Source organism: Typopeltis vanoorti, chromosome 25, assembly GCF_054136105.1.
Source record: "Typopeltis vanoorti isolate ZY-2024b chromosome 25, IOZ_Tvanoo_1.0, whole genome shotgun sequence".
Taxonomy (NCBI): Eukaryota; Metazoa; Arthropoda; class Arachnida; order Uropygi; family Thelyphonidae; genus Typopeltis; species Typopeltis vanoorti.
Genome location: NC_143573.1, coordinates 42,647,139 through 42,673,803, shown reverse-complemented (window position 1 = coordinate 42,673,803; position 26,665 = coordinate 42,647,139). Strand labels below are relative to the sequence as shown.

At 34.9% G+C, this 26,665-nt stretch overlaps 1 protein-coding gene across 1 annotated transcript in view; it reads left to right on the top strand.

Moving 5' to 3' along the window:
* The first annotated feature begins 2,337 nt into the window (after positions 1-2,337).
* The window catches only part of LOC150092689 (tumor protein p53-inducible protein 11-like), a 158,000-nt gene continuing 133,672 nt past the window's right edge, over positions 2,338-26,665 (top strand). Inside the window, exon 1 of the mRNA XM_090414465.1 lies at positions 2,338-2,518. Coding sequence (XP_090270591.1) covers positions 2,445-2,518 — 74 coding nt within the window. The 5' untranslated portion in view covers positions 2,338-2,444. The remainder of the gene's footprint in view (positions 2,519-26,665) is intronic.

Below are 26,665 nucleotides of genomic sequence, written 5' to 3'. Positions count from 1 at the left end.
TTGAAGTTATTTTTATTTTGGATGTTTCTCGAGAGGTACTCTGAATTACCAGCTGTGTATTCAATGACTTGAATAAATCCTGAGTGTTCAAAAATTCACTGATGTGTGTTGAACAACTTGCAGTGCAGAAAGCTGCTTGTTCTTGCTCATTGGCTTGTGATAAGGTTGTGGCTGTTGTTGCGAACTATAATAAAGGGAATTCGCGTTAATCAGTTAGTGTCGTTAGCTTTGGTTTAGTTCTCTACGCAAAGCATTTATAGTTCTTATACGGGAAGGACGTAGCTAGACTCTGAAACTGTTTAGGATAAAGTTGGTTTTGTTCTAATAACGAGATGTGTTTGCACACAGCTGCAAATATGAGTATTTTTTCATGTTGGCTAATGGGTAAACTGTCTGGTACTATTTCCTGTCAGTGGAAGAGCGTGATTGCGCAAGAATGCTCTGTGGTTGATAAAAATAATAATAGATCGCCGTTAGTTTTTGTCAGTATATGATGAGTTTGTGTTTTCCAAAAGGTTGCATTGCGTTTTGATTTGTCATATGAATACATCCAGTGTAATATTTTATTAACGCGTGTCGAAATTTCAAATTTTATCTGTAATTTCATTATGTGTAATTTTATTTCTATTTTAGAGACTCATTTTTAAAGCAGTGATCGCAGGAACTAGCATACTGTTTTGCAATACAAAATATGTCAAAAATGCACATAATGAAATTATACAAAACTAACAAGAAAACAGGAAATAACTTTCGATATTTTAATCCGCGAAACTGGTATCACCTACCTGAGGAAAAATAGTTCAGAAAAGGCTGGAAGTGTAGTGTATTAGGCTCGAAAGAAATAATTAAAGTTTGTGAATACAAACGCTTGATATCAGAGGCTTGTAAAAGCAACTGATGCATACGAAACATGACTTCAGCTTGTGCTTATCCAACATAAAGAGAGTAAGAAGCAAGGTTGGAGGGTTTACACATGAGTGTTCAACTGGTCTTCTTCTACTGAGCTGATTTTTTTCCCCAACTCCCATTTATGAAATCTGAACCGTTCAGGTAGAAACACAGCATTTATTGTTTTCCACGAGTACTATTGGCTGCAGATTTTGCTATCATGCAACATGGGAATGTCAGAACAATATGAAATAAAACAAATGAAATGTAGCTGGCATTGTCTTCAAATTCCTAGAGTAATGGTTCCTTATTTATTGGAGATAACTTTCACACTGCCGGCTTAGATGTTCTCCATACTTAGCGAATATGTTTGGATAGTCCTTTTTTTATTTCAATTAGAACTGCTTGGGGGTCACATCTTTGTTTCCTGAAGAGCCTTGGCGAAAAATACAAGATATGTGAAATCAGGAAGGTCTAGCCAAAATAGATTGAAGGCGTTGAAAGTTTTTTTTTTTACCTTGGTTCTATTATACAGTAAAGGCACCAAGAAGAAATTATATATTTGGTTTTAATTCTTTATCCAAAGAAACACAACAAAGTTTTGCGCGTGAAATATCTTCAGGTTCTGAGCTACTTGTATATAGAGGCCTAATAACTTCATCACTTGCCTTAGTATGTATCCCATAATGCAAAGCACACATCCTTTCGGACGTGTAAAAGCTATGCATAATAGAGGGATCACTACCCAGACCGGTTTCGATCTTTGAGGTCTCATCATAGACTATATAGGAAATCAACGAACTATCATGGTTACTAGCAATAATATTAATGGCTTAAAATTTTGGAGTAGAAATTAAGTTAGCAAGAGGATAATTTTAAATTTACTCATTCTTACTTAGTAGAAACCAGTACACTTACAGGCTCTAAGTAAAAAAAAAAAAAAGTTCTTTGTTACTTTCTGACAAACTGATGAGGTCCTATTTCGCGAAACAACTAATTTAACCACAAAGTGCTCGCTATAATAACAGTGCAATCACAGACGCATCAGAAGAGGAGCAAGCAATGCACAGAAACCAATTCGGAGCAAATAAGACGGTGCAGAGGAGTACTTTATTCTGCAATGCCATCGTCTTTATCAAAGAATTCCTGGAGGAATGATTCGAAGCTTAAAGTTCCAGTTTTCTATCTCTCGGGGTTGACTCCTTTATCTTTACGAGCTTAACCAAGCACACGAGAATCGCATCTGTCGTAAACAGAGTGACCGTCTCGGTTCTCCCTGGAGGTTAAAATGTCGTAAAGGCGTGCTGGTTCTTCGTCACTGTGGAAGGAAGCGCAAAGAGTCTTATGTGGGGTAACAGTCGGTAATCAGAGCTATGCCATCTGTTGGCCGTCGTTTCCGCTCCTAAAATTACGGAAGCACATATACACACTCAGAGAGAGAGCGAGAGATCGCGTGACTTCTGTTTTGCCGATTGCAGTTTTCGGTGACAAGTAGAGGATTTAAGATTAAGTCGAATCATTTTGTTTCAACAAAGGCTGCCCCATTCTGAACCCGCATGGAAAGCGATTCTAACAGTGATGGGACTGCCGCGTCTACAGAACCTAAAGTTCCCGAGAAAACATTGACCTCGTAAGTTCTGTTTTATTTTCATTGGACATACTCTTATAAATGCTTGATGGGAAAACCCATCTATCATACTAAATAGTCATTTATAAAACGAACTTTTTTGGGCAATAATCCTCTCTCATGGCCAGTTTATTCTAAAATTTTTTCAATAAATTTTAGATGAATTATAGCACTGTAGATAGCATGAATTCTAAGAAATAATTAAAATTTCAGCATATAACTAGTTAACTTTCAAGAAATTGAAATACATTTTTCTGGAATAGTCGAATTAATCTGAAACGAATCAAGTAAGTTCAGCGACATTTATTGCATTGTTGGGCAGTCTATCAAGAAAGAAAAGTCACCGATGAGCTAATAGGAATCCTGAATGCTACGTACGTGAATGCATCTTGTTGCTTGTGACAAGGCGTGACGCGTAGTAACGAGTGGCGACACGCTATATTATCACTGATCCCAGTGTTGGTTCGGAAGAGTCCAATTTTGATATCATTGGGGTAGGTTTGTATTATTTTTAACCCCTTTTAAGAAAATAAAACTAAAATTCATCGAGAACTTTCTCTTCAGCTAAAATGAGGTTTTCACGAACCTTAGACAGCTTAAATTATCTTTGATAGTGATGCAGTGACATATTTTTTTTTATTTCAAAACTTGATGACAGTTAATTATATCCATGTTCCTTCTAGTCAAGTCTCTCCTAAATATGATTTTTTTATGATAATCTATTCATGAACGGTTGTAAACCTATATCACGTTAGCGTAAGTCGAGTAATGGTCAAACCAGGTGAGGTAAAAATCGGCTTCTTAAATTAAAACTTGCATACATCCATCCTGAGATAGGATTGGAATCCATTTTGGCATGGATGTTGGACAGTGGAAACTCTTCACTCTCAACCAGTCTAGTAAATGTTTAATATCCTGTTCGTTATTGTTGAATTCTCTAGCAATAAGTCAATTTGGGTTTCATGTCTACGTATTATCCTCTTAGGAAGCTGTAAGTAACCATGTCAAATGATATTCTCATGGACTGATAGCTATATCTTGAGTTATTTAATGTAATAGTTTGATACTTCTGTACCTCAGGTGTATATCAGGCCAGAATAGCCACGCAAATTTCTTCTAGAAAAATCAGGCTCGGACAATCCGTCCTGGCTGGCCCGAATGGATAGCTTGTTTATTCCAAGTAGTAAGTTGTGGGTTTCGAATCGCGCCGTGAGCATGGATATTTGTGAATATCTGCCTTTTAAGTAGATGAATTTTTTCTCCTATTGAGAAACTACTGCTCTGATTATTAAAGGCCTGAAGTTCCTAAAGAGTATGTTGCGGATTATCTAATCCTTAGCTTACTTATTACATAAAAATCGATGCTGCATCATTCGGGAGAATACATAATGATGATCACGACTGACGCGAAGTAAAGTTTGATTATTTACATATATTATTTACAGAAAATACAATTCTGTTAGCTAATTTACTTCTCTTTATAAAGAGACCTAATTGAGTAGACTGTAAAATTCCGCCTCGCGCACTACTCCACAAATTTCTCTTGAAAGTGAAGTGGAGCGGAAGTCATGGTGTTTCACATTAAAAGCTAAAGACTCGTATTTCTAAGTTGAAAGAGGTCATCTTTCGATCTATTTCGCAAGAGTGTAACTGAATTACTTTGGCTATATGCATAAATACCGCTCTGAATATGATAGGGTTTTTTTGAAATTTAGAGTTGGGAGTATTTACGAAAATGTGTTTATGATTTTAATCTGATCATTTTCAATATTTTAAAAAAGCAAACATAATACTCTACAATGTTTAGTTATAAGTAATGCTGTAATTTCATCGGAACTCAACGATTTTTGACTGCTTAATATTGCATAAATAAAACTTTTTTTTTTTTATCAAAGCTGCTGTTTTAATGGCCTCCAACTAAAGCATTAGTGCTGAATTCTTGGAGAATTCACATGTGTAGAAAACTAATCTCTCGGTATTATAACATAGTAGTGAGAAATAAATATTTAAGGTAATTCTGCTTTTATAAAGCACATCGAATCATGAAGAGAAATGGCTTTGTAAACCTTTTCTTGAATTTGAAAACACGTACATGGATTTGCTGCAGAAAGAAATGGCCTCGTTTATTTAAGGTCAGTTTTTCGAAAACTTAGCTTATGATTCTGAGCTCTTGTCCGTCAGTGGAGGGGATCTCATTAAAACTAAGGAGGAAATTCATGGGAGGTTCTTATATGGAAACCAATGGAATTGAAATGAGAGCTGTCATTAGTTTCAATAAATTTCGAATCAATTTCAAACAAAGTATTGGCTATAACACACTATTTTTTATTTACAATAAAACTTGTACCTTTTTATTTTTGTATTTAATTGGTTCAAATAGTGTTAGTTTAAGGTTCTTTTGTTTTGTGCGTGCACAGGCGCGTTCCTTCAGAAAATCGAAGTTGATTTTTTAAAGTCATCTTTCCAGCGATAATCCCTGGTATACACAAAACTGGTATGTCTTGCAGGAAATCCGATTTTGTGTTTCCTGTCTCCTTGTATTTGTCACAGTCAAAACGTTTCAGGTAAAACACTCCAAGAGTAGTACGATTTTTCCTGATATTATTTGACATTGTGTTGTTCAAATAAACCACACAAGAATTAAATGAATTAATTCTTCTTCCCAGATATGTTTCTGGAAGATCTTCAAAAATTGCTGCAAAATAATTTTACGTTCACTCACCTTTTTTTTGTTTCTTTTTAATATTTTTAAATCGACTGTTTTTTTTTTGTTTTTTTTTTATCGAAAACAGCTTTGCCATTAATCTGCATACAGGTCATGTGACTTAATGTGCTTTTTTCTGCGCGTAAGACTTTAAGAACTGCACTTGACGAAGCAAAAATTATCAACGAGTTAAACGATAAAAAAAAAAAATGCTCCCGATACAAATATGGCGCATAATGGTTACCATAGTGACAGGGAATGGCTATTAATAAGCTGTATAAAAATTAGCGAATTTCCCTTCAACTTTTTTTTTATTTCTTTTCAGGTTTATTTTTTTTTCCTATTCAAACTTCGCATCGTTAGTCGGCATTGCCATTATTTGACCGATTTCTTTCGTTTTGTTATGCTTAGAATTTCGTGAGTTTTGTGCATAATGATCAAAGAAGAAAAGCAGATAACTGAAATAACGATAACATGGGCAAAAATTTCCATTGGATTTGAAGTATGAAAAAAAATCACCATTCGTTGAAATACTGCTGCATAGTATAGTTGGATTGCGGAATTCAGCATAAATTGTTCTTTGTGCGACGTGCCTAATTGCAAAACAGAACTGATGCCGTTCCAGGAGAAGAGTAATGAAGATAATTTGATCATTATTTCAGAAATTTGAGAACGACACAGGACATCTTTAGTTAAATCACATAACAGTGGGACTTACTTCCTTTCTGACAGTTCGCTGCACGTGATCGTAGTTGATTCTTTTGCCTAATTTTTCAATTAGCATTGGAGTACCACAGGACTGTTTATTTACTTCTCTGTGTACACCAGGAATCTTCCCCCATCTTTATCACGGTATACTCCCCTCTCTCACTTTTCACTTGCCAAGCTTTTCATTGCGTGAGCAACCCAAACTTGTCGTGTATTCTGCCACCTCACTTAGGTGGTATCCATACTTTCCTTCAGCAACTTTTAACTTTACCGTTAGTGAACTGCCTTTTCTTTTAAAAGGAATGTCTTTTTTATTTCGTTCTGAAATATTTGTCACATATTCTAGTCTCTGCAAACAGAATCTCATACGAAGCATTTCGTATTAAAGAGTGAGTCAAGTATAAGAACTGGGAAAGCTGAAGGTTGGCTGCAGTTAGAACCGATGATCAGGCTTGACTATTTTTTAATAGTGTTTTTGTTGTAACTGAAATTTCAGAACAAAATTTACGTCGACAATAGTGTCGGCCAAGTCTCATTTAGCCAATCTTCTTCATTCTCGGTATGTGGAGATGATACTGACAATTCAGGATTCGTGGATTGTCGTTATTGTCAGATTGGATGACAGGATGGATTCGGGAGCTATATATGCCACCATCTAGGGTTTCCCCGTTGCCTTTCTTGCCAAACTATATCATTGCTGATTTAAATGTAAAAGGATTATAGTCTTGCGGTAATGCTTCCGTTTCCATAATGCTAGACAACCAGAAGAAAGCGTCATAGGTTTGATCCTACTTGCAAACTGTTAAGTTCATTTAGAGAATAAAATGCACAAATTTTAATGAACACTAGATTGGATGAATTTGATAGTATTTAGCTTTACGGCTGTTTGGGGGTAGCTATATATACGCCACCATCTAGGGAAATGATTATGAGCAAGGTGGTTTCCTCTTTTGCCTTCCTTGACGTATTCTATCCTATGGCTGTAGCATGTGTGTTCAAGGAGCCGGTTTATCTGCTTACGGGATGAAAACCCCCAGATAAACTGGTGGAAAAAATCCTGCTGTCCACGCCCAAGACTGGCTAACTTGGCTATGGCTGAGAAAGATCCTTAAGCTCCTCACGTCGTCGACGAGAATCGAACCTAGGACACTCCTTCCCCAGGCATATGGTTGCGAAGCGCACAGTCACTAGGCTAACCGCGCGGACGAACACCAGATAAAGAAACGTAAAAAAAAAAAAAAAAAAAATAATAATAATAATAATTCTAAGCGGTCAAACGATGCGACACCTGTGATGTATGGCGGATAAGCATTACCGACGTTTTGTTCTTTTCATTAATAGAATCTGACCAGTTCAAATTACACGAGCTACTTTTTTCCCCTGTTAAATACCCCTTTGTTAAATAAAATGCAAATCAGTAATATTCAACTTTGAATCCAGTACGGATCGTAGTTTTAGATCGTTTTCATCGTATTAATGATTCTTGTTGTATGCCCACGATTATTAATATCACGTTTCGTGACTCAAGCACTACAATAATTTAAAACAACAACCCTTCTTAAACTTATGTTAGTTAATAAATCTACACCCTCTAGTAACATTAACATTTTACGAAATGTCCTTAAAATAATTTAAAAAAAAAAGCTAATGCGTCTTTTGAAAGTGAGAGTTATGCGAACTACACAAGCTGACTTCATCTTTTGTACTTCTGATAGCTGCTGACAGTGGTTTTGTCACTGAGAATGAACGTGTAAAGTGGAATCAAGTGGAACTCGGATCACCAGATGTAGATGACATACTGTTGACTCGGTAATTAGTATCCAAAGTCAACATCAAGCATAATATAAATTGCGCGTATTCATATAACGCTGGCAAATTAGGCTTAGTTCATTTTCGAAGTGAACGCAAGAGTGTTTAATGAAAAGCTATAAAAACACAGAAAATGATCGGTGATTAATTAGAAATGACGAAAGGAAGAATCGTGCAAAGTTCTCCTCTTATACTCCTCTCCAGTAAGCGAGACCATTTTTAAGGGACGAAAAATAATTAATGAGACGAAGCGCTCATTACAGAGGACAAGATAACCCAAAGTTAAGAAATCAAAGCGGACACAAGTTTGATGGCTGGAAACAGACTGAAAAACAATTGAAAAAGACATTAAATTCCCTGCGGACGGATCGATCCACGATATATTCGTAGCACGCAACTTGCAGCCATGTTAACTGATAATAAGAGAAGTGAGCATAGTGTAATGGAATTGTAATTATAATGGCTTATTGGAAAACTTCGATCGATTAAAAACTAAATTAAATTCATTTCCCTTTCTACCCAGGGGTATAATTAATAGGGAAGTTTGTTTTCTTTTTTAATCTTAGAGAAGAACATGCTATGTTCTTTTAAAACTTAACTTTTCCGAATCGAAGGAAGATGAGATGTTAACATAAAATGAGTGGAGTTCTAATGGTGGCCTTGTTTTTAATTAAAATCATTCCAAGCAGTTCTACTTTTATGCAGAGCCTCCTGACTAATCGGTAAGGCTAGGAGAACAAAGTTGTCGACCTGAATGTATGTTGTTGAATTGCATTTCCCATTAAATGGTAATTTGAATTAGAATTGAACGTCTCCACCTTTTTCCATTTTGGATAATCTAACTTTCTTTTATAGAGGAAGTTAGATTATTCAGTATCCATTTTACGATGCTAAATTTATGGTGCTTCTTGATCTAATAGTTATTCTTGTAAGTATGGGGTTTGTGTACGCGTTTTAGATACGTTGATGGCCTAACTTACTTTTGATTAAACATGCAGAGATGCATTAGAATGAAAGAAATGACTAAGTTTTGAAAATATGGTAATTTAGATTTCCTTTTTAGCCATAACACGGCAGTAGAGTTCAAAAAGAACTGAAGTATCTGGAACGTCGTTAAGCACCGGAATTTGTAGGGAAAATAAGCTTTTTGTTCTTAGATATTGTTTAGAATATTTCTTCTATTAATGAGGTCTTCTTCATAGTTTGGCAATGTGTTTACAGAGAACTTGTTTAAGATTTGGAAACATAATAGGCATTGTTAGATGTTAATGTATAGCTGTTCTAAAAAAATAATGGAAATGATACTCGCTGATATTTTTTATTTAAAATGATATAATAAATTTTCTTCCATTGGGCTTGAAAAAAAATTAAGGAATGAATTATTTGAGTTAGTTTGATGTTCTGCACTTAAAATGTGCTGAGCAATTATGTCGATAAGGTTATGACGTCTTGAAATGTTTTAGCATTTATTTCCATCTCAAGGATGAATATGTTTCTCGATTATTGTGTATACTACGGCGCGACGTTGAGTACGGAGACGAACGTATTTGGTCCGAATGGAATGTCCATCTAGTTCCACATATGATTTCATTTATCGATTCGGAATGGGAGGATAAGTAGCTCGGAGAAACAACAGATGAGGCGTTGTCGGTGCATCAAAGGAATTGTTTGTAGAAAGGCGGGCAGGAATTAGCAGGCTGCGTACTTGAACAGTTTCGATTGTGAACTACGCAGGTGGGGAGGGCAAGTCGGGAAGAGTTAGTGAGATGGCGACCAGAAGCTTAGTGACACAGGAAACTGATGCTAGGCTTTAGCTGAAAAAGAATAGCTAATCCTTGAATTCCCGAGGATTTACGTTGCATGCAGTTATTACGTCATTTGCTTTATCTGGAAGCTCCCCCCCCATTCTCAACATATTTCTCGCTTATTAAATGCTTGTACAATTATGAGGAAATTTTGTATCTGTTAAGTAGTTAGAAAGTTAATCTCTGAGCGAAAAAAAGCTGAAAGCAAAGAAGTTGAATATAAGATACTTTTCAAAATAAGATTTTCCCAGATGTGTTCAGAAATTAATCATTCGTCAGTTAATCATGGTTAGATAAACTGCTGAATGTTATTTCATGCAGTTAACTATCGGTTATGTGTGATTAAGAAAAGAAATTACCATAATATCAACTGATAAAAATGAATATCGCTAAAACGTAATCAGTTTCTTCTTCTGCAGCTTATCCCACTTAAGTAGGGACGCTGTTTCTAATGAGTCTCCTCCACATATTCCTGTCTTGGGCTGTCACCACATCCAAGTTCTTCATCCTCAAGTCCTCCTCCACCAGCTTCCTCCATCTCTCCTATGACCTACCGCGCTTTCTGCTCCCCTGCACATCCATTTGCATCCCACATACTCGTCCTCCCTCCTCATCACATGACCAAACCATCTGAACCTTGCCTCCTGTATCTTCGCTCCTAAGTTCGTAACTTTCACCGTTCCTCTTACATAGCCATTTCTCAGACGATCCTTTCTGGTCACACCGCACATTCACCTAAGCATTATCTCCGCTGATGTTATTTTCCCTCAGGGCTACAGTTTTCATAGCATACGTCATAGCTGGTTTCACTACTGTCCTGTACATTTTGCCTTTTAGATTGATCGGAGCTCCCTTATCATATAGCACTCCAGCCATCGCTCTCTCCAGTTCCTCCATCCAAAATACTCGTAACACCAAAATACCTACTTGTAAAAATACTAAACACTTTGGCTTCATTAATTCTAATTGGTCCAACTGTATCATGGTTAGGAATTTATCATAATAGGAATTTTAACCATTTATTTTTAATCGACAGAATATACTTTCCAATTATGAAAACTACAAAATATCAACTTCTTCGTAAATTTTATTTTATTTTTAAATTTAAGATATTGTTTTGACTTTTTCCTGAATATTGTACATTGTTATGGTTTATATAATTGACAAGAATTATAGATAAAATTGATCAAATAAATGAAAGTGGAAACAGTCAAAATAACATTATTAAAAATGCACAGATCATACCACGTTGAATTAAACTCTTCCAATATTAAACGAAAATTGTAGCTTGCCATGTCTAGAAATCTTGGCAATCAGTCAAGTGTTCATCTGTTTTAGATTTTATTTTAATATTTTCGTTTTGCTGATTTTTTTCTGCTGATGTGTGTACAAGCGAAATCCAGGACATGTTATTCGCAAATTTCTGAGACCAGATTTCTTTATACTGCGTAAACCAATCTAATATTTTTATATAAGCAGATAAATTTCTGTTTATAGTTTTTACTATTCATGAACTTGTCATATGTAGATATTCTTTAAAAAAAAAGTAAAGCTAAGAATTTATAGAACTTTTAATTACTTATCAAATTGTAACTTACAATAACGTTCACGAAAGTTGAATTTATACAGTTAAATGTTCTTCATCTCACCCTTTTAACTTCATTATGACAGCAGATTTTTCTATTTGCAATTAAAAACTCGGATATCACAACACCAAACGGCTCCAAAATTGTTCACTTAGCTTGCTGACGAACGGCCACTTGCCCAAGAGAATGATAGTCTTTTGGGATGTATTTTCATTATTTCATTCGGATTTAAATCGAAACAAAAAACTTCCTTTATATACTGTAATGTAAATAACCCTTAAGTGATGTCCATTTTAATATGTTCCATTTATAAATAGCAGTAATTATTACATATTGTAAGCATTGGTTGAATTGTTGGTATTAGCGAAAATTCATTCTGATACCTTTTCATGCAGTTCGCGAAAAACATTACTGTCAGTGTCTTCTGCTCGTCTGTCAATGTTAGCTGCCACACTTGCAGTTTTTGAATAAATCAACTTTAGCAGCACATTTTCTGAACAGTTTCCTTGACAAGAGATTAATAACGTTTGCGTCAGTAAAAGGTTTACCTGTCTACACTAAAAAGTCTCGCTTGAAAACTAATTCTTACAACCACTTCGTTGTCATTTCAGTTTAAAAAAGCAAATCAATATTTGATTAAAAAACTAATCAAACATTGAGGAAATATTTATTTTAATGTAATTTATTATTTACTACTTTCATTATGTATTCACCATGTTTAATGTCAGCGAAGTATATTTTTTTGCGGATTCAAAATAAATAATATTTCATTAGATCATATTCAGGGTACAATTCGCATAAGGCAGCATGTTTTTTTCTTGTTTGTTTTTTTCCCTCTGGCACTCGCCGATGACAATCATCTGCGATCGTGATCCGCTTAGTTGGTATATCGAGATAATTAATGTAGTGCGGTTCCTTAATCCAATCTCGGAGTATAAAAGGCTTGCTGTTCACTCTGAAGCTAGCGTTGCATGTCGAATGATCAGTAAGAGGAATGTTTTCGTGTTTATTACGAAACTAAGCATTTTAAGTAATCGGAGGGCAACGAGCTGAATAAACGTAAGTCCACAGTTGACACTGAACTCAAGACAGGATCAGGTAAGCCTGAAATGCTGACTGACAGGAGTCTATTCTCCTTGAGAAAGCCGGTTACTTCATCTCACTGTTTAGTCCCTAGAGAATCGGTATTTGGAGATGCTAGCAGCCACAAGAAAATTTCCACAGCACGTTAAGCCACATATGAATCCGAATAACTGTAAGCCTTTGTTAACAGCACGAATAGATATCTTCCATACAGTATCTGGGAAGTAAATCAATGGAAATCAGTCTTATGGAGAAATGAGTCGCGCCATATACCTCTTCCAGGATGATTAACGTGTTTGGGTATGAATGATAGCAGTATAATGTGGTATTGCATTTCGTAGTACGGATGAGGTCCTGCTGTTTATCCTATAGCACAATAGGTTCTCTGTCACAAATCGATTCTTTTAGGCATTGTGTGAAGAGAATAACATTGGATTATCGCGATGGCCAGTACAGAGCACCACTCGAACCTCAGAGCATCTGTTCATAAGGTAGAACGTGGGCATATCCAAGACCACTTCGTTAAAGGAGTGCAACGCATTTCCGCTACGTCAGATGTTTTATATCAGCACATGTCAATGACTTTTTGGTAGGATAGCACATTTAATTAATAATAAAAAAAAATTAATTGTACCATAATCTTTATGGTACACTTAATGTTTTGTTCTTTTTAAAACCAATTTAGGATGTGGCCACTACCATCTCTAACTGTAGGCAGTTCCACAAGGCATACATGAATGTTTTTAGATATTAAAAGATTTTGCGTTTCTCATATCGCAAAAAAGCGCCTCCCTAATACAGAAACGAGGATATCACAATATTTGGCTTTCATTAGTAAACTTAAGTTCGAATCCCATTTAAGACGCGAGGAATATTTTACTGAGGCTAATATGAAAGTAAATTAGCTTCACGCGGTTATACAAGGGATTCTTGCTTCAGGAAACTCGGATTTCTCATTCTATAAAACAAACCAGCCGGAGACCACACAAAACCATGCATTTACACGTAAATACATTGATTGCGACTATTGCAATATATTGCGTATAAAATGCATTGTATTGCACACAATACTTTTTTTTCCATGATTTACTCTTACGCGTAGCTTAGACCCACACTTAACCGTACAGGCGTTCGAAATCAAATTTTACGGAATAGGGTTCATTCTTATTCTGTAGTGCCCTATGCCTGTATATTTTGTGCGTTCTTCTGGTTTTTCTGTTTCGATGGACGAAAAACTAGTTTCTGGGAGAAAACAGAGTTTTCTCTTTTTGATTTTGGATGTTTTGATTTCCTTCCTGAATATACGATATTATTATAACGAATTAACTTATGCCTACATTTCTCTTAAGAAAAAACAGTAGTGTCACCGGGTTTCAGTAGTGGGACCAACAGCGCATGTAGAGTAATATAAACAAAAATCTTCTGAAAAGGAAGACGTTGGTCCTAACATGATTTAATGGATAGCAGTTATACAGTCTGTACTTAATTCCATTGCTTTGTCATTTCGTTGATCTGATATTCGTATGTATTCGTTAGAAATCTACAGGAGCACGTAGGCCACCAGAACGGTAAAAATGTCACAGGTATCACATCAATCGAAGCACGCTGTGAAAGCAAAAAAAGAATACTTCAACTTGGAAATTTGTATAAGATCATTATTTACATTTTAGTTCGCTCTTGAATTAAAATGTTCACTGATGTAGGCGCCAGATTAGAGTGAAACGTTCTTGGTATTCAGAGTAGTTACAGTGAGCAGCACCCAAAACGCAATTCTCTATTCCACTGCTAGTTCTCATTTCGTTATTTTCTTTCTGCATCGCTCTCCTTTTTAATTTGATTGTGAAAATTCTTCGCCATTTTATTCATTTGATGGATATGCACATCTCATTTCGTAGTTCTTTCACCTTATATTTTATTTTCTGTGATTCCTTTCTGTAACCTCACGAATGGATCTGGTTTCAAAGATATTTACTTCCATATTTCGAAATAATTAGACTGGCGAAGATGGATTATACGATCAGAATTTCAATTTTAAGTCTAGCTCTGTGTTAGATCATTTAGAAATTTTACTTATGTATTTTCCTACTTCAGTTTCTACTTCTGAAACAGTAAATTTTAAACCTGTTATTGACTGGGACAAAGACTCGTATGTAACTACGCACAGAATCTTTTCGCGTACTGTGAGTATGTAAAATGCAAGATTGTTTTCTGTTGGCTTTTTCACAACTGTCGATACCGACAGATTTAAAGGAGTCGAAATTTTTAGTGCTGAAACTAAAACAAAAAAGACGATTGCCCGTTGTCTACTTTGTTCTTTTTATTTCATCAAGGAAGTGGCTCTCTCCGGCGCGTATGACCTCTTAAAGAGGAATTGTATCACATGACAGCAGGAAACGAATTCCGGGTTACTGTATCAGCGCCAGAGGAAGTTGAAACTCCTTCAAGTCACGTGCAGGTTTCAATAAAGGTAAAACGCCAGAGCAAAGGAAAAAACCCATAAAATCCGTGCCAAACACCACGTCCATTCGTTTTGATGATCAAGGAAAAATACCAGAATGACTTCCATGTCTTGAGAGCTTCTTTATAAACTTCCTCTTTCAGAGTTGGTTCGTAAAATGAAAAGAAAGAAATCTCCGCAGAAGGCGACTTAGGAGATTGAACTGTCGAATGGGTTTAGAAAACTAAGATAAATTGTATTTACCCTTGGATTTTCTTTCTAGTAAAATTTCTATATTTCCTGAAATATTTCAACCTGTCATGTTTCGATAATGAGAGACAGATTACAGTAGCACCAATGTCCCTTTCTACTAATAAGTGAATAGGTTGCGCGAGAGGAAGAAAAGCATCCATTTCATAAGGAAAAATTTACAAAGCTTCAGATCAATCTAATCATCAGTTCAATGAAACACATAATACAATACCATATGATTTAATATAAAATAATAAGTTTATCACTTTCAAGAAATGAAAAAAGGTTTCAAGTGTATCCGCCCTCTACGTGTGCGACTTTCAGTGTTAGACTTCCCTTTCTCGTTGGTTTGCCTTAAGGGAATGCACAGGAAATGGGCAATTTAAATTCCTTCTTAGCGTAGCTAACTATAATTTTCTGATTTAATCAGTTCCGTTTTGATAGAATTTGTTGCTTTCATTTGTCAGAACCAACTGCAGCGTTTATTTGGTATCTGCAAGTTCCCTGTTCAAGTTAATAAGTTATCTGCCTCACAAGTGCCTTATAACGCTGTCGAAAGGTTTGAGAGAACTCAACTTTTCACTGCTGCAATTCAGAATAGCATTCGCGAATGCCTCAAGTACTTAAAAGATAAATTCAATCTACAGTATCTACTTAGTAATGTAAACGTTTTCGTTTTGATTTGTTTCAAGCTTCTGCAGTTTCTTTTAATATTTTAAAAAATGATTGTTCGTTAACTGCAAATATTTCTACTTAAGAATGATACATCTGATAAATGAACTAGTGACATATTTTATTTGAGTCCTACCTATGAAAGACAATATATCTAATTATAATGCAGTGAACTGAGAGCATAAAATCAGTGCCATATAAGAAAATTATCCTAATCCTTACGCCTAGAGATCAGACATAGAAATTTAAACCACTTCATACATTCTGTAGTATGATGGTCTCATGGCGCGATGCAAGTTATTTCCCGTCTTAAAGATATTCGCAAAAAATCTCTTACAAAATGGAAAAAGTAGCGTCTTACTTTAACTAACATTAAATAATAACTTATAACATAAACTTTTTTATATTAATGCTGTATGTATAAATGTTTATATTTTTGTCGTAAACCTGTGAATTGTAGAACAGTAAGCAGTTCATTTATTTCATATAAGTTTGATTATTATTCTAATAATATAATTTTTTATTCTATAATAAAATATGAACTGAGTTTTGTTAAATTTTATCATAGCAAATAAAATACCGACTGAACTAAAATGTGTTTGTACATCGCTAGGCAATTTTCGATGCTAACTAAGCGATCCATTCAACATCACAAGCACACAATAAAAGTAAAATTGTTTACTTTTCTATTTGGATTTTTAACTTCCCAAATAAAAAAAAAAAATTCTATAGTTAAGTTCTGTGGTGTTCAACTAATAAATTTGATTTATTTTAAATAAAATCGAATGTCCGAATTACTAAATTTGTTAACGTGGGGGAATTATCTTTTACAGTCTGGCTTTGCTATAAAGTTTACTTTAAAAAAAATTATATATATATATAAACCCAACACTCGAGAAAAGTCCGTGAAAATACCTGTAGAAAAGCTTAAGACAGAAACAACATCTATTGTGACTGTAATGTGATAACACGCATGAGTGAAAGTATCTCTTATGGATAGCAACAACCATTTAAGGTAGATCTTTGGTGCACTACACCAGATATGAAAATAGAATTTGAATGTGATTAGGAGAATTTGAAATGTGTGTTGTTGGTGTTAGCTATAATCGAAAGAAGTACTGCCCGACCAAACATGCGAGAAGCCTGGTTGGCACAGTGCCAAGAAGTCGATTCATGTTGAAGAGCAGAAAGGAATAAAGCGATGTACGAATTTGTCACCAACACGCGAAATCACGTACTTCACGTAAAATTTTCCAACTGTTGTACAAGCAAAATGATCACTTTAAAAACTAGAATTTTCATAAAAGAAAAGCTAATTTTCGACGTATAATAATAAACGCTCATCATTGATTACCCTATTATCGGGATGGGTTCGCCGCCTTCTGCCATGAGCAGAAGTGTCGAGGTTATCGCATCTGTGGTCGGACAGTAATGTCCGACCACAGATGCGAGATTTCTTATCATACCTCCTCCTCAGCGAAGTCGCGAGGAAGACTGTGCACGTTTCCCCTTTGGTTTACAAAGACTTTGGGTACAATTCCATCTAGAACGTGAAATAAATTTTTATAAAGACTTTTCAACTTGAAGGAGGAGTTGTCTTATTCTCAGACAGACGTAACTTTTTCTCTCTCCAAAAGAATCAAACTGACTGGAGAACACGCATATTGGTAATTACATTTTAGTTTTGACATAAATGTATTTACACCATTTCACAGGCATTTTAGTCAAAATGTCTGTGAAACCAAAAGGCCACGAATATTCTTCGGAATTGGTAAAATAATCGAAACAGCAATAATAACGCAACAAGTCTGTGTAAATAACCCTGCGTACTTGGAAATATATGTATGCAAATAATACATTTAAAGAATTTAAAGCTACTTTTTCGTTTATGCTAACAGCCTGTTTGTCTGATGGATATTGTTCTATAGGACTGCTCCTAAGCAATAATCGATGCCCATAAATCTGTCTCCTCAGCTACCAGACATATAGAATTACACTGAGTTGACTGTTTCAACTTCCAGGTTCTTTTTTGTGATTTAGAAAGCGTAGTTCTATTCACGAATTTTGTTTCCTTGTTACCGGATCGATAATGAGCAAAAGATCGGTTCTCTTAGCTTTCACCGCAATCTCCTCTTGTATTTCCGAGGTCTCCCCATTGCTGCTAGCATCTCGTTATCTGTGTAAGACGTCCAGAAATTCGAGAAAGAGAAAAAATGAGTTCTGGCAGTGCAATCAAATATGATAGCAAGAACATTCGTAGTTTTGTTGTTTTTTTTGTGTGTGTGGAATTTTCCTGAACTACTTAAAATTTCTTTTTCATTATTCTATGGGTACTTTAGCCGAGTCGAGCAAAACGTGAAATAACTTTTGTTTTTATAAAGAATAAAAAAAGCGACCAACTTGACTGTTCAGTAATTAAGAAAATGTTTATAGTTTCAAAGGCTAAAACACTTGTTTTCCTATCTGGTCTAAAATAACATTGGCATTTGTTTTTCAACTCTTCCAGGGGTTTAAATGTTTAGGTTCTTTTCCTGCGCTTAGACACCAATGACACTCGGTTCAGTTATGAAAAATACATAACTTTCAAGCATGGACACTCAAAGGGAAAAAAACGTTGTTCGATCAATAACACTTCACTGATAAGTGTTCTTTTGAACGCTTATAGTTTTAGGAACACAGAAGTCTGCTCAGCTTTTAAACTTTTATTTACTAACATTTCTAAACATCTGTCAGGCTAGCGAAACCCTTAATCTTTTTCCTTTCACGAATTTAGGACAGATGGACTCTTTCGATCTCTAATCAACGTTCCATCATTCTTCCTCTATTTCTTATCCTTTTTTTTTATTTCTATTCTTTCGTATGGCATTCTTTCTAACATCTTTCCATGTATTGTTTCCTTTATCGGCGATTGATTTAGTTCTTTCATTGTCTAACTTTCGTGATTTTTTTTTGTCAAGCCTTGTATAAACTATCGTTCATGTGTTATCTCATTCGTGATGCAGTAATTCTTTTTATTTCCTTCTTACATATTTTTCATTTATACAAACACACCTTTTTGGCTGCTATCTAGTTTCACTAAATATCACCTAATCATCTGCAAAAATAAGGCATTCAGAATGAATTTTTTTCCCATCTATATTCCCTCAGTTTCAAAGGCATTTCTTCTCTTACGATGTTAATAAATATTTATTTATTATATATAATCTCTTTTAATAAAACTAACTTTTATGTTTTTTATCTTGGAATCTTAACGTAATTTGCAAACAAAAGGCAAGTGCGAAGTGAGAGAAAAAAAGGAGAGAGAGAGAAGATGCTATCCTGTTATATATGCCTGGGGAACTGAGATGTTTTTGCCAAGTTTTTAAAGACGTTACCGATAGCGTCTTTTTCGTTCAATAGGCATATTAATCTACGCTAGGATCTGATCTTCATCCTTGGCTCAAGGGGACGTTAGCCTCTAGAGTTCTAAGCTCTCTGAAAGACTTTAATTAAAGTTCGCTTATCCAGTTGGTTGAGTAAAATGCTGCCACACGTCTGAGTTGTTCATGAGCCTCGCACTTCTAAGGAATACGGCAAAAGTGGTATGTCGCGGCACAGGAGAATCTCCGTTAATTTAGCCGTGACTAATACTTGGACGTGTCCGTGCGTTCTCTTTCATTATTTGGAATCCCGTTTCGAATTCCAGAGTGCGAATTTCTTGCTGCCTGCTTTTTTTTTTTTGCTCATAAAGCTTTGCACATAGTTGTTCTGAAAGAACAGCTTGTTTAAATTTTGAGAAACGTGAATTTTGTTTTGAAAGTAAATAACTATTATAGTACTTTGTTGTTGTTGTGTATGGGATGTCTATGTGGAATATTTTATATCTTAGGTTACAAGGATGCTATCGATTTACATGTTAACTATAGTTAACATGTAAATCGATGACATTACATGCTAACATGTAATGTCATCGAAAGGATTCCATGCTACCAAAATCAGTGACCATCGAAACATCTGCTTTACTTCGGAAGTTAGAAACGTTTTCTAACGAAAGTTAAAGCAATTGAACTGTCTAGTTTTTCTCCCATACTTCATGGATTGAATAGGCTTGCTTATGTTCGAATCCATCATTATGGATTCACATCATTAAGAAGCTTATACATTTTATTTACAAATATAAAAAAAAGTCTACATTTAAACTGAAAAAACAAAACAAAACAGGGACACTAGTCATCGTGACTGGGTCGAATGTTTAGAGTAGATAGAAATAACTAAAGAATTATTTATTTTATTAGTTATAAAGTATTAATTAATAGCTAAATTTTCTGATGCTACCACCCGCGAAAGATTTTGAACCTATAACACATTAGCATCATTTAAGACTGCGAGAAGGGTTAAGGGTTAGATAATCCAGTATCCTTACATTAGAGACTAAACACGATAGTTGTTCAAGATACTTAAGTCCTCTTTAGTAAGTAGAATGGTAATATTACGCCAGGCGATGAAAAGCATCGTCTTTTCAAAAGACAAACATTCATGCTACGGCGGAATTTGAACTTGTATCCTACTGAAACAAAGAAAATTATGGTATGGCGCTTGGTAATGACACCAAGTAACTTGCATAGGCATTAATTCTGAATTCCTTGATGCCTATAGTTTAATCTTGACTTGATTTCCCTGCATTTCATACCTTTCTTTTGCATCCAGTCATCGAAAGATGCCATTATTGCTGGTTATATATAATCGATGACATGATTAAGCTTATCAGATTTTATCCGCTGATCATGCGACAAAGAAGGTTTTACATAATCAAAAAATAAAAATTTGCTAAGATAATGAGTTTTTTCTCATTATTTTACCAAAGTTCATTAAATTTCATAATACTAGCGAGAAATGATTATTTGAAATGAGAATAATCATTTTGCCAATTTCATGATGTTTTAACGAGGAGACGAAAAATTTCACCGATGAGTTTCGGACCCAGGACAACAGAAATTACTTGCTTTGAATCCCACCCACAAAAGGTTGTCAACCTATGGTACGTTAGTATTAGTACCAATGTATAAGGGTTTGATAATCCGGAAATTCTGCTCTAGAGATCAAGCTGAAACTTTACGAGTGGGATGGTGGTATCCCACTCAGTCGTTAAAATTCATCTGTCACTTAGATTCATCCAGTTAAGTTCATTTCCTGAGGAAGCTACTCGGAAAATATTCGTTCCGAAACATGGAGTGAAACTAAATATCAAGGGATGGTGGGGAACAATTAAAACTCACTAAAACGATTGAGGAATCCCTCAATGACTTTAATCTGCTTAATCAAAGATATTGGAATGTTGATGACATACTTAATAATAACCTTTAATTATACGTATAAAGATGCGAGCAAGTTTCTCAGATTTGGTAATGTCGTTGCAACATTCTCTAACATATTGACTCTGCTTCGAAATGTTACGTAGCTTAATTTTTATTTCAGTATTTTTGCGTTGCTATTTTCTTAGGCATTTAAACATAAATGTGAAAGCGAAACCACTTAGCAGATTTGAACGACTTTGAGTAGATCATCTTAGGTTTGAAAATAATTGATCTTAATATTTCAAACCATTTCGAAAATTCTTTGGGATTGTATCACGAATCCATAACTACGGTAAAGGTAAAATTATGGTTTAATAGGGCTGTGACTACCCAGTCTAATAAAACATATAGTTGCGTTCTTTAGTTATTCATTTATATTAATAACTTATACTAATTTCTCTTTGCTGTTTTTAATAACGATATTATATAAATTTAGTCATGCAACACTCGCATACAGCTACCTATAAAGAAACAAGAGCGGGGGCGTTTAATGTTTCTCCTTTTCTTTACGTTGGACATTTCGACCGTCACATTAAGGTCACATATTATAATAACTTAAACAGTATGTCAAAGTATCACTAATTAGATCAACCTTTATCCTACTAGCCGGAAGTAGTGGTGGGAAGGGGAACATCAAAGTTAGTCTTGTTTTTCATGGCCAGAAATCAAATAGTTATATTCCTTAATTTAAAATACTGTTAAATATTGATTACGCCATCACTCACCACGAATGGTGTTATGATTAGCCATTATTTTAAGAGAAAGACATTGAAAATAGGCAGAAGCATTGAAAATATCAACTGCATCGTGAATGGAGAACAGGTAAAACATTTCAGCTACTTAGGCACGATTTTTAGTGAAGATGGTAAATTAAATATGGAAATAGACAACAGAGTCGACAAAGCTGGTATGGTAGGAAGTCAATTGAATAAATTCATTAGCTGTATGCAAAAGAGTGTTCAAACCAATTTAAATTTATGGATCTGAGAGCTGGGTTAGAAATAAAACACTTGACCAAAGACTGGAGACCGCAGATATGACAGTCCTGAGAAAGATTATGGGTGTGAACAGATGGCATCAATGGCAATATCATATTAAAACGAGGATATTAGGAATGAACTTGACATTGTCAGCATCCAGGAATGCGTTAGCAGAGCTAATCTCAGGTGGTATGGTCACTTAAACAGAATGGGCAAAGAAAGATTAGCAAATCAAGTGTTCTCTGCCAGGTTGGCAGGAAAACGACCCAGAGGAAGACCACGACATAGGTGGATTGATAAAGTAAAAAGTGCCTAAGAAGATAGAAATATAAGATCTGATAATGTTCGAGTCTTGGCAGATAGATTGATTTGGAGGAATAATCGTAGATAGGAAGTTAGTAATGATGTAAGTTCTTCATGTAGTACTATCATAATATCCTCTACCCCCCCCCTTGAGGGTACATGTCAGGAATTTGATAATGATAGACTGAATTTAACCTCTAGCCATAAACAGAACTATGTAGCGTTTGATATTTTATTTGAGCACAGATCATGACCAAATTAATGATACTTTGACATGCTGTTTTTATTCTCTTTCCATTCTAAATGATGACCATAACATGACGATTCTCTCGTCGTATTAAGGTCATCTGATATGTAAGTAGTTATAAATTAAAGTGATAATAATTGCTGATTGCAGATCTCCTGTAAAAAAAAAAAAAAAACTTCGAAGATTAAAAGAAACATCACTGGGTTATACTTTCTTGTGAGTTTTCCGACTCTCAAGAGATCGATCTTTAATAGGAATCTGCTATAAATATCCTTCCACCATTAGGAGACGTTGCATTTCATAGAATTTTATTCAAAGGGAAAAAATTTCCAATTCAGAGAAGTGTTGATACTCACGTTTTCTTTTGTTTCATTTAAATAATTTTCTGTAGAGATCATTCAACCGAATCTATTTGTTTACCTAGTACTTCAGTTGCAGTAGAAATATTGCTTTCTATTTTGAACAGCATTTGGTCATTGAAGCGAAATGATATGAAAGTAAACAGTTCTATCTTTGCTCTCCTACGAAGTTATCGATTTAACATGCCTGACATCTCATGACACAATTAAATAATCCCGAATATTCTTGGGGGGGGGGAGTGCCTAGTGACAAATATGAGTGTTCTAAAATTTACGAGGAACTTAGGACCTGACTTGAAGTTAAAAGTGGGTTATCTGGCCTCTTATTTATTGTAAGCGATGTCACGCATGTAGGGTCAATAAATACCTGTTATGTAGGAATTTTGAGTTTAACAGCTGAGCGTAGTAATATTAAATAGCTAGCTAATTAATATTTGTCTTCTTCGATCTTTAGTGCTGACAACATTTATTTTATGTGAATCGTGGAAGATTTGAGGATGAGAAAATGCATTCCTGGCGTGCTAGATGAGATTTGAATGGAAGTCTTTCCAACAAATAGGCAGCGATTCTTCTGATTGTTTTGTATAGGCTAGCTTGACTTAGCACTACGCCGTTGTTCCTTCCGTAGTTCAAGTAAACAGCATCTTATTGTGGAGAATCTTCGTTTTCAATTAATTGGTCCTGAACTACTAATATTTCTCTATGATTATATGCAGAAGTTATCAAGACTTTTGCGAAAAAAATGATGTTGCTAGTAATAATATCAATGGTTTTATGACAAAGGATGAAGGTAATATCCATTATTTTTTTACAAGTATTCAAGAAACGGTCAAAGTTTGCTTATTTTCTTTATAAAAACTTTTCTTTTGAATTAATCTTTGATAAATAAATTGGAAATTAACCCTTCTTTTGACTTTCGTTGCCACGTTGAAGCCCTTTATTTGTTTGCTTCATTAATTGTAATGTATTAACTTTATTAATAATTATTAACTTTAAATTTTGTTTTGTTTTGAAGTTCATAAAACTGCAGTTTTGTTTACCGTTAACTTAATATTGTTCGATACAGCGATTAAGTTTAATCCTAAAAATTACTAATTTCATTTTAAAAAGTTAAAAGTCACGTGCTGAGTAGGCAGATACTTCAATTTTTAAGCGGTACTCGATGTTATTTTTGGTTAGTGTTTTGTTTGCTGCTGTTATTTTAGATCTCAAATTACTTACAACGCATTTACTTGAAACTCAATTAAATGTTATTTCTTTCCTCAGTACGTAGCTCACTTTTTGCGTATGAAATGGTTTTTTAAATAAAATTAATGAAATTAATGAATTGGAAGTAGGGCTTGAAGTTTAACATGCTGTGTGCTGTAGAATACCTCTGTCGAATCAAAGTGACGAATCGATAAATATTTAACTTAACGCTTAGAACTGTAGCTACAGCATGTTAGGCCCTAATGGAATGAGTAGTCGGTGCTTCGGTACATAATTTGGATTAATCTCTTGATAGATTCAGAGATATCCATTGTAAAAAACGAGACTATTTGTGGTTATGAGACCATAGGTTCTTTAATTGATACATATATTAGTATAATCCCGCCTACTAGTTTCGCTAGCGACTGTCTAGCTTTGTCAAGGCTGGAATCAAGGGATTATACTAATATATGTATCAATTAAAAAACCTATGGTCTCATAACCACAAACAGTCCTCGTTTTTTAAGTATTTTATGACCAAATATGTATATCCATTGTGTTGCGGACTCAGTCCAGTAACAAGCAAGTTCATTAACTTTTTGTCTTCAAATATTGAAATATAATCACAAACATTAATTTTGATGTAAATAAATGTTAAGGAAAATGGGTTAAAACCTCATTGACACTCAGGTCTTGAATCCCTGGCACGCATTGTTATAATATTCTCTTGTAATATGAAAGACAATGAATATTGCTTTAATAAAGACTGTGCCATTTACTGAATAAGAATCTCAATATGATAAGATGAAGTTAAGTTCAAGTGAAAATGTTTGTTATAACAATTGATTTGTAGTCTGTTATGCTACATATTTTTGACAAGTCTATAAAGGTATGTTTATCCAAAGCACTTAGTTATCGTGTATTTGTTCCTCCAACTAGTGACCATAAGCTGTATTGGAGTCGCCTCGATTCACTGACTTATGAGTATCTGTTTGTTGGCTAGTCGCATAACCGTAATCCTGTTTAGAAAAGAGATCATGTCAGGATTATGTAATAGTTGAAACATAATTCTCATTTTAATATCAACAAATTGCCATAGATTTAATAAGTATTAGAATATGCAAAATATGAATGTAATGGATAAATCTTGAGTGTGTTCCTGTATAATAATTTTGAGAACTTGCATGTGTCAAGTCATCCCACATTTACTTTGAATAGCAATCGAAGCAAATAAATGCGAGATCTTTAAGTAAACTAAAATACGTTTGTGGGTTAATATAATTTGCATGTGATGAAGGAATAATACTAGATGGGTTGCTTAAGATGAATGTATCTTCTTGAGAATTTTTCGTCTGAGTTTTCCCTTCAAATGGAGACTCACCGTATATGTTAATGAAAATTTAATTGCTTATAAGTAGCACTACAGAAAAAAACGGAGGTGATTATGATAATTATATTAACGATATTTTAATTACTATCGCTTTGTGAATTTGGTTTAATAACAAAGGATATGAACTAAGTTAAGCTATAATTCGTATGCTGCCAAAAACAAATGAGTAGGTAATAAGAGATAGATCGATGTTGTTGCTACTTAATTTCTTCAAATTTTTTCCCTTCGTGATTTTTTTTTCTTCCCGCAAACATTGAACTTTAATGTGATAAGTAACGTCGCAAGTATAAGCTCAAGATTTTTTGCTGTTTAGGGATGATTTATACGGTACGCTATCAGAAGCAGAATGGATAGTGATAAAAATGAAATATATCAACTACCTACTTTGTGCGTAGTGAACTCTATCATACAACGTGGGCGACAGCCGTTGCTGTCTCTCCCACTCACCACTGCCGACAATTCACGTTGGCATTCGAACGAACCTTTATAGATTGGCGTTGTTCAGAATTCGGCTGGCAACTCCGGAAAAAGTTTACCTCTAGTGACAAATATTAGAGACGCCATATATAATTCTTGTCGTAAATCACATCAGTGGGTCCTAAATGGATTGGCCAGGTGCCAGAAAGAAAAAAACAAAAGATTGTTTCTGGTCAGGTTGTTGCTGCATCCACAGCTCAGCTTTTTTGTGCTTCTATATTGGACTGCAAAAGTCATGGGTCCGGAACTGCACACTGGGTTATTCCACTCTGGCGTTTTATTACCGGTCACACCGCGAAGCAGAATGTATCATTCTAATACTTGGCCTTTTTGTGTGTGGAAGAAGAAAATTCTATCGTAGATAAAATATTTGCCCAGAGTTTTTCTCTTATGTAAGATAGATGGTTGCGTGTCCCTTCCCCCACACGCTATCCGCTTTCTCTTGCTCTGTGGGATTGAAAGAAGCCTACACCCCAGGGTGTTGGTTGCGAGACAAACCTATTTCAAAATTCGCCAAGTCGTATGAGAGAAGTTTCTGTAAACAACAAATTTACTTTCAACTGTAAATAATACATCCGAGAAAGAATCAAACTTTCGCATATTCTATCGTTCGTAGGTACTACCATGTAAATATTTGATAATATGTTCGCTTCAGCACTCTTTTCTCTCCCCTTAAGTACAATCATAAAGCAGTACTTGATAAAGTATCAATGAAAATTTAATGCATCCGCGGTTGGAAGAAAACTTTCACTGAAACAATTCATATGCCGTTAGATAAAATTTTACGAATATTTCCATGAGCGTGTTTAAATACTCA